We start from the raw sequence: 8,455 nt of genomic DNA on the forward strand, positions 1-8,455 counted from the left end.
TTCATAATCAGCTGCTGTATTTCCTGCTTTGATCGCAGCGCTCATCAGGTATGCGTCCGGCCACCCACCGCGCAGGGGGAATGTAAAGACGGCATAGCAAGTATTTGTCACCCACAAGAGGCTAGCTCCTGTGTACTGTCAGGCATGTCAGACGGCGGCTCCAAGTGGGGGATTTTAGACATTCGGTAAATAAAAGATCATGGTACGATGGGCCATAAGGGTCTAGACCACACTGTTAGCGAAGTTCTTAAGTTCTATCTCACACTTCATTCAGTGTTCAACTCTCATCTCGCGATATCAGGTATTCTCAGTCGGGTACCTAGCACCCAGACTAGTTGTAGATGGATGCCGTCTGCTCGACATTTCTTTACCTTGTGCATTGTTAAGCCCACTTGGGCTGGCCGTAGTGTCTTGGCGTTCGTGTTTTAGAGCCTCCTTTGCCAATTCGTCATTCTTGGAAACTGGTTCTGCTTGTGCTGACCTTGCTGTTTCGAGGCTAGATATGAGGCGGAACTACGGTCATGCTTTCTCTCATGATATCTGCAGGGTTGGTAGTTTCCGATAGGAGCCTCTATACTATTTTGGTAGACTTCGCGTCTTAGTCTAGGATATCGTCCAGCCCAATCGGGTGACAAGCATGATTAGTCGCGGCAGCCCGCGATTGCCGCCAATTCAGACTGCCGAGCCTATCCCTTTCAAGCTTACAGCCCGAGAGGCCTCCCTTTGATTGTTGGTGAATGTTCGAAAGTTTTACTGAGCCCATTTCATCAGGTGATTCGTGGCTGAGTATTCACGGAGTTAGTTTTCAGGAATACAGGGATTATACCTGACCCACAAGATGTTCGTAACATCGAGGATCGCCATTTTGTACCTGGCTGATGCACGTGCCTATCCGAGAGGAAGTTGCAGGCACACTTGTATCGCTGTAATGGCCATCTCTGTCCATATGATAGGGAATAGAAAGGATACCCTGGCGGTTAAAGAAGCCATAGCTAACAACCAATGGAGGCTTGTATAACCATGATTCTGCATTGGTCAGCGTAAATTGAGTGTATTGTCATCCTGACACCGCTTATTTTCGAAGTCGTCTCGTTCCACGATACTCATGTCAAAGTTTCCGAACGTGTACTAGATGCAGGAGCGTAACAGCTGGATCACCCGAAAATCGATATGTCTATTCAAATATGTGATTGGTCGCCCCTATAGTGTTGTTGATATATCAACCACATGAGGTAAATATTAACCAGGTAGGTATTGTGAATCACTCACTGAGTAGGAAGACTTCTGCTGCGTGATGACTTGCGCAGTGTCAAGCTTGCGTTGTATTTCATGCGAAACAACGTAGCAGAAGCTCAGCAGAGGTAATGGCAAGACCTCTATGTAAATTTGGTTCTATGTGATATTTTGCAAGAAATCTGAAGATGGATTGCGGAACATGCTCCAAACGTTGATAGTGAGGTGGCAATAGCAGGAGTGTGTTTCCTGCCAACTGGGGAACACGCTAGGCCACTAGCGCGCTCCACTCGCCCTCAAGGGAAGAAAGAGCCGAGCAACACAGACAACGGAAGCCACTGACATACACCCATATCACCAGGTATGAAGCTGATATATCGTGTCGCACACATTTCGCTCGTAACTTTCCTATCTGCTTTACTGATCTACAGTGTCTACTATGCTTTCGCCATACTCGTCGAAGATCGGCATCCTCACTTACCGCCCCCGAAAGAGGACGTTGGTCCTCGCAAGCCCTCACCACAAGATATAGTAAGCTGCCCAAACATACGCCATCGCCTAGATGAACTCCGACGTACTGATGGTGCATAGGCTCGGTCCATGAATACAATGTGGAATTATCTCGATGATTGGGACGAGGACCATTGCATTAATGTATGCGAAGCGTCCTGGACCGCGTGCCGATTGAGGAGTTGCGACCACCTTCCTGGGGTCCGAAAGCAGGAACTCTGAACCCATGGTGCAACCAACTTGGTGAATTGGTGTTTTTGGGTGCATGGGAGCCCCCAGATCACGACGATTGGCCTAAGAGACTCGGACAGCTTGTACTATCATGTTGGGTCCTTTTCCTACTGGTAACAGAGATGCTTGACGGACCGGAAGTCGACACTCTTTAAGTCAAACTCTTAGGAAATGTTATGTTCTTACTACGAGAACCTCTTCTGGTGCTGAATACGAATACACCTTAAAGGTATGAGATGTCAGAGACGTTATATTATTAGCCACTGACTGGAAATATTAGCAGGTATTCAGTCTGGCGTCGAATTCCTTTCTATCACACTTTCACGATCGATGGTCGCTGCAATAGCGCGTTGGATTTTCCCGTGAATTAGTTCAGGACATATCGAAACCAGCCTTTGGGCAATCCGTCTATCCCATCACAGCCACCTTCTGTGTTTAACCCCAGTTCACACTCTCATCTACATCCGGATTTGCATCTAGCCAGGCTCTCACGTCTCCTACATCAACCGCCAAGCCCGGATGCTCCTTCAGCGCATCCACAAATACGTTTCTCATCCCTCTATCATCATCCGGCGTAGCTGTAAACACCTCCTCCAGTGCATCAGCCAGCTCTAAGCTATCATCCTGCCAATAAACATGCAATACATCCTCCACACCCTGCTGTGCGTACGATTTGAGGTCAAACATGTCTAGATAGTCTGCAGCCGTGTAGATGCGCACATGCATGAGGAGATGAGCAGGAGCAAGACACTTCCCAGCACAAGGACACTTGCGCTTGAAGATCTTCGGACTGCTAACAGGTCCTTCTAAGAGAGCCAAGCTGCTATGCTTGCAGTAGTCGGTTGCCGGGATGGGGATGCCGTACGGAAGCGCGTACATGCCCGTGTACATGTAATCCAAGACTTGTTTCATGGACAGCGCGTCAACATCTGGTACATTGACTTCATTGTTGTTAATCTCCTGTACAGTGGGTTTAGCCATAAGCGACAGCTGGATTCGGGAAAAGGGGGAGACTTACGCTGCCGCTGAAGCGGAACATGCGCGCGAAGTAAGGCGACGAGGCTGACAGAATGGCCTTATGCGCAGTGTACCGCGTTCTCTCGCATATGATTGCAAAGTCTGCTGTTTCATCCCCGAGTGCAAGTATGCTCTGCTTGGTTTTGGGTTTGCTGGGTGTGCGCGGAAAAGTCTCTGTGCGAGAGACAGGAGACCCTCTGCAGTGCGGGGTTTTTGGTTCCACTCTGAACCCCAGGGGCAATTTCTCAACAGAATCCATGATTTGTAGACTCGCTGTCGGTTCCAACACTAATCAGGGGCCCTGGTCGTGCAGCGAGCGAAATGTAAGTGGTACGATATCCTACCGGAAAGAAACAACGAGAACCTCTTTAATCCATAACCATACGAAAGATTGTTACGACTACGGCAATGCGTATGACGACAGATGGAGAGCTGGCAGTTTGTGAGAGTCTGAAAAGGGTCGATGATGTCGACGTTGCGCCCTAGTGTGGGAGGCAACGGGTGCGGTCCGTGCTCGGCACAGGCGAGGTGGAGGTGAATGCAAGGATCCCGCCCGCATTATCTCCGCCTGTACGCTCACGATATCCAATCAGTACGGCGGCTGTCTTGAAATCAGAAACATATCTGGGGAGGTGCGGCAACTAACATGGGCAAGCCGGTATCCGGTGTAGCTCGTGATTGGTTGCCTAACGCTGCTGCCTGTTCTTGTGCAGTAAGCCAAACAACCAAGACTTTGTTTTTGCTACTTTTCTTTGCAAGTGAAGCTGCGATATCAAGGGTATTGAGCAGAGATAAGTCACATGGAAAAGAATGCAATAAAGAACTGCCCGGGCATTTTATAAGGGAAGAAAGACTCTTTATTATTAAATATCCTACTGTCTCTATAACACTATCACACGCCTGCAGAAACAAGTAAGGAGAAAGCAAAGCGTGTGCTAAGGAGCGACGATAAAAAGGCCCATCTTGCAAAGAAAAGACCTCGATGTAAGTTCAGCCTGATGAACTCAAGAATTAAAGAGGCTCGACTGCCTCGAACTGAGAAGGAAAGATGACATGTAGCGCTCATATCGGCAAGCCTAGGGGACCGGTGAGACCGCCGGTAGCAGCTGGGCAGTAGCTAACAGTGTTGACGACCGTGCTGCGTACAGTCAGAGTAGACAGGGCGATAGCAGTCGCCAGAGTCGGGCTAGCCACAGTAGCAGTAGCGAAGAGGGGTGTAGAGGTACTATGATTAGGTCAGCAAAGTCATGTAGAAAAAGGGGGCGGAGAATACTGACGTCAAAGCGGTCGCGCCCACTGTGGAGGTTTGCGTGGCAGTAACTTGGGACTGGGTAAAAGTGAAGTCAGGACCCAAGAACAGTACACGCTTTTCAAGCTGTTTCTTTGGTGCGGGCTGCTTCTTGTGGGCGGGCTGTACAACACGCTTGCGTCGCAGCTTGAGCCTTGTGCACCCAGAAATCTTGCTGCTACCGTTGACCTCAGGGTTCGGGCGAGCAGTCCCCGTAGAATCTTTCAGGTAGCAAGGGCTTTGGACGCCAGGAGGTCGCGGGACGAAGGATATAGCAACACAGCCTGCCAATTGGTCACATTTCTCAAGGCAATTTTCGTAGCTGTCTACGAAGACAAGTCCCCCGGGGACTGCGATGAAAGTTAGCAAAAAAGAAAGAAAACATCAATGTTACATATCATGTCACTCACTATCGTTGCCGTAGCGGTCTGAGGCACACTCTACAGCATATTTAGCTCCACAAGTGGTGGTATATGTGCTGCCGTTATCCGCAGGGCACGTAACAGGGGTGGGCTGAGGGAACGAAGTAGGTGTGCAGGCGCACTGGTAACCGGTATTAGAGACTGTCGTGGTCACAGTGACAATTGGTCCAGATGGAGTGGGCATAGCGGATGCGGATGTAGAGGTAGGTAAGATTCTGATCAGCTTTGCGCCGATGATTGTACTATCAATCTTGAAGCCAGTGCCAGTGCCAGTCTTCAAGTAGCAAGGGCCGCCTTTGACGTAGGAAACTGCAGCACAGCTGGGGGTGGATGAACAATCAGCCAAGCAGCCTTCGTATGATCTGGGGAATGTAGGAGACAATGGAGACGATATGTCGTTGTTGAAGTAATCAATGCCGCAAGTAATCAGGTACTGTCTTCCGCCAACAATCACGGTTGATAAATTGGAGGTGGGACAAGATACCGGGCTGGATGTTGGACCGACTGCTGAAGTAGTTGTACGAATGGTGCTCAGGGTCGCTACAGTAGAGCCTGGGGCCGTTGGGTTGACACTCAATGTTCCTCCAGAGCCGGGAGCCGTCGGATTGGCGCTCAGCGTTCCTGCAGAACCGGGGGCTGTAGGGTTGATGCTTAGTGTTCCTCCAGGAGAACCGGGGGCTGTGGGGTTGGTGCTTAGTGTTCCTCCAGAGCCGGGGGCTGTTGGGTTGGCACTCAATGAACCTCCAGAACTGGGAGCCGTTGGGTTGACACTTGATGCTCCCCCAGAACTGGGGGCTGTTGTGGGATGAATGATGCCTCCGGGAGACTGAGGTGGTGGGACGATTGGAGGCAGGAATACGGATGGAACTGGCACACTTGCAAGCCTAGCTCCCCAGACAGCCGGGTTAACGTAAGGCTGTCCAAGTCCGTATTTCAGATAGCATGGGCCGTTAGGTAGATAAGAAACTGCTTGACATGACGAATTTGCAGCACAGGCCTGGATACATTGCTCGTAGTTTATTGGATTGTTGGGTGCCATACCAAGATCGTAGTCATAATAGTCAATATAACATTCAAGTGCAAAGTTACCTCTGGAACTGCTGTACGTCGACCCACTGTTGGCGGGACAAGAGAGGATTGACGGAGGTGCTGAAGACATGGCCGAGGATAGAGCAACCGAGCTTGAGATCGAAACACCTGTAGGCAGAGATGAGATAGGACCCGATATCGACGGTACCCCCGTGTTGAGAGAAGATAATGGCAAAGACATCGCCGAAGTTGGCACAGGAACGATCGAGGTTGGAATCGGGACAAGGGACGTTGGAACTGGCAGGGAGCCAATCGAGCTCGGAATGGATGGAAGAACAGTTGGCAGTGAACCGATTGAGCTTGGTATCGACGGGAGAGAAGTTGGCACGGAGATGCCTGAAGTCGGCAATGGGGCTATCGAGCTCGGAATTGATGGAAGACCAGTTAGTAATGAGCTGATCGAGCCAGGGATCGAGACAACTGATGTTGGAACTGGCAGAGGACCAATCGAGCTTGGCAGTGGAGCGATAGAGCTTGGAATTGAGATAAGCGAGGTAGGGACAGGTATGATCGAAGCTGGCAAGGTACCAACAGAGCTTGGAATAGGGGGAAGAGAGGTAGGCACTGGGAGGGATCCAAGAGATGTCGGAACTGGTAGAGGACCAATCGAGCTCGGGATTGAGAGGATAGACGTCGGGATTGGCAGGGAACCGATCGAACTTGGCAGTGAAGCTATTGAGCTTGGGATCGATACTAAGGAGGTTGGCAGTGGTAGAGAGCCAATTGAGCCGGGCAGGGAACCGACCGAGCTTGGGATAGGTACGATAGAGGTTGGGACTGGTAAGGGCCCGATTGAGCTAGGGACTGATATGATGGACGTAGGTAGTGCACCTGGCAGTGATGATAAAGCTGTACCAAGGGGAATGGACGACAGTGGTAAGGATATACTCAAAGATGGGATCATAGAAGGGTTGATGGATGGGATGATAGAAGTTCCCGGGACTGGGGGCGATGCGATAGCGGATGTAAGAGCTGACGGTACTAGAGAAGTGACGATCGAGGGGTTGAGAGAGGGAATCAAAGAAGTGCCACTTGGGAGAGGAATGGGAAGGATGGAAGTGAGTGCCGGGGCGGAGACCGGGGGTATAAATGTAGGAAGAGACTGAATGACGGATGTAACACCAGTTGGAACTATAGATGGAATGATGGATGAGACCCCTGGTAAGATGGATGTGACACCAGGTAGAGGAGCCGAGAGAATAGAAGTGACCCCTGGCAGGGGCGCTGAAAGGATTGATGAGACTCCTGGTATAGAAACCGGCACAATAGAAGAGACCCCTGGTAGAATAGATGTAACACCTGGCAGAGGTGCTGGTACAATGGACGTGATGCCTGGCAAAGGTGCAGAGAGAATAGATGAAACAGCTGGAAGAGAAGCCAGAGGGTCCCCGGGCACAATGGAAGAAATCCCTGGTAGAGGTGCCGAAAGAATAGACGAAACGACCGGTAGGGATGCTAGGGGGTCCAGAGGCACAATAGAGGAAATCCCAGGTATAGGGGCTGGAATAATGGATGTAACACCTGGCACAGGAGCCGATAGAATAGATGAGACAGCTGGCAAAGAAGTTAGCGGATCGAGAGGAGCGGAGACAAGAGACGTTATCCCTGGGACAGGAGCCGGGACTATGGATGTGATCCCTGGCAGCGGACCGGACAGAATAGACGAGACCCCAGGTATAGAAGCCAGGGGATCAAGGGGAACGAGAGAAGAGACTCCAGGCAAGGGGGCCGAGAGCATGGATGTGATCCCTGGTACAGGAGCCGAAAGGATAGATGAGACCACAGGTAGTGAAGCTAGAGGATCTCCAGGAATGATAGAGGAGACTCCGGGAAGTGGAGCTGGGAGAATGGACGTGACACCGGGCAGAGGAGCTGAGAGAACAGATGTGATCCCTGGTATAGGAGCCGAAAGGATAGACGTGACTGCTGGCAAAGATGCTAAAGGATCTCCAGGGATGACAGAGGAGACCCCGGGAAGCGGAGCTGGCAAAATCGACGTGACTCCGGGCAGTGGGGCTGACACAATCGATGTAAGGCCAGGTAGAGGAGCAGATAGAATAGATGAGACCACAGGTAAAGAAGCTAGAGGATCCCCAGGAATGACAGAGGAAACTCCGGGAAGTGGAGCTGGGAGAATGGAAGTAATTTCAGGTAGGGGAGCTGATAAGATAGAGGAGACTCCTGGCAATGGGACTGGCAATGGGCCAGAGTCTGGGCCTGGCAGCGGAGCTGGCAGAACGGACGTGACCCCAGGCAGCGGAGCAGAGAGGATAGAGGAAACCCCTGGCAACGGAACTGGCAACGGACCTGAGTCTGGGCCTGGCAGTGGAGCTGGTAGAATTGACGTAACTCCGGGTAGAGGAGCTGATAGAATCGATGTCACTCCTGGCAATGGGCCTGAGTCTGGACCTGGTAGCGGAGCAGGTAAAATTGATGTTACTCCTGGTAGCGGGGCTGATATGATGGACGAAACAGCTGGTAGAGAGGCCAGAGGGTCCAGAGGGATAATAGACGATACTCCAGGCAGAGGTGCCGAGAGAATGGAAGTAGCGGCTGGAAGGGGACCCGAAAGAATGCCTGTATCCAAAGGTAGCGACGAGACCAATTGGAGAGATGACACTAGCGGTAGTGATGATACCAGCGGTACAGATGGCTGCAGGGCCAG

General features: G+C 51.1%; 3 protein-coding genes across 3 annotated transcripts; 1 reads left to right on the forward strand and 2 right to left on the reverse strand.

The window, feature by feature from the left end:
- Positions 1-1,596: 1,596 nt before the first annotated feature.
- On the forward strand, positions 1,597-1,965 carry COCMIDRAFT_87702 (uncharacterized protein; the record flags this gene model as incomplete). The annotated part of the gene is made up of 2 exons (XM_007687001.1): positions 1,597-1,764; positions 1,825-1,965. 2 exons carry the CDS (start codon positions 1,597-1,599, stop codon positions 1,963-1,965), a joined length of 309 nt encoding a protein of 102 aa, XP_007685191.1.
- A 444-nt stretch (positions 1,966-2,409) lies between these two features.
- COCMIDRAFT_87589 (uncharacterized protein) lies at positions 2,410-3,250 on the reverse strand (the record flags this gene model as incomplete). The annotated part of the gene is made up of 2 exons (XM_007687002.1): positions 2,410-2,934; positions 2,993-3,250. 2 exons carry the CDS (start codon positions 3,248-3,250, stop codon positions 2,410-2,412), a joined length of 783 nt encoding a protein of 260 aa, XP_007685192.1.
- A 972-nt stretch (positions 3,251-4,222) lies between these two features.
- COCMIDRAFT_87516 (uncharacterized protein) lies at positions 4,223-8,455 on the reverse strand (the record flags this gene model as incomplete). Its single annotated transcript, XM_007687003.1, has 6 exons — positions 4,223-4,629; positions 4,690-5,283; positions 5,473-5,670; positions 6,451-6,677; positions 7,812-7,950; positions 8,098-8,455. Coding segments are annotated over 6 exons (1,923 nt in total), but the record flags the coding sequence as incomplete, so codon positions are not given.

The sequence above is a fragment of the Bipolaris oryzae genome (genome assembly GCF_000523455.1).
Source record: "Bipolaris oryzae ATCC 44560 unplaced genomic scaffold scaffold_24, whole genome shotgun sequence".
Taxonomy (NCBI): domain Eukaryota; kingdom Fungi; phylum Ascomycota; class Dothideomycetes; order Pleosporales; family Pleosporaceae; genus Bipolaris; species Bipolaris oryzae.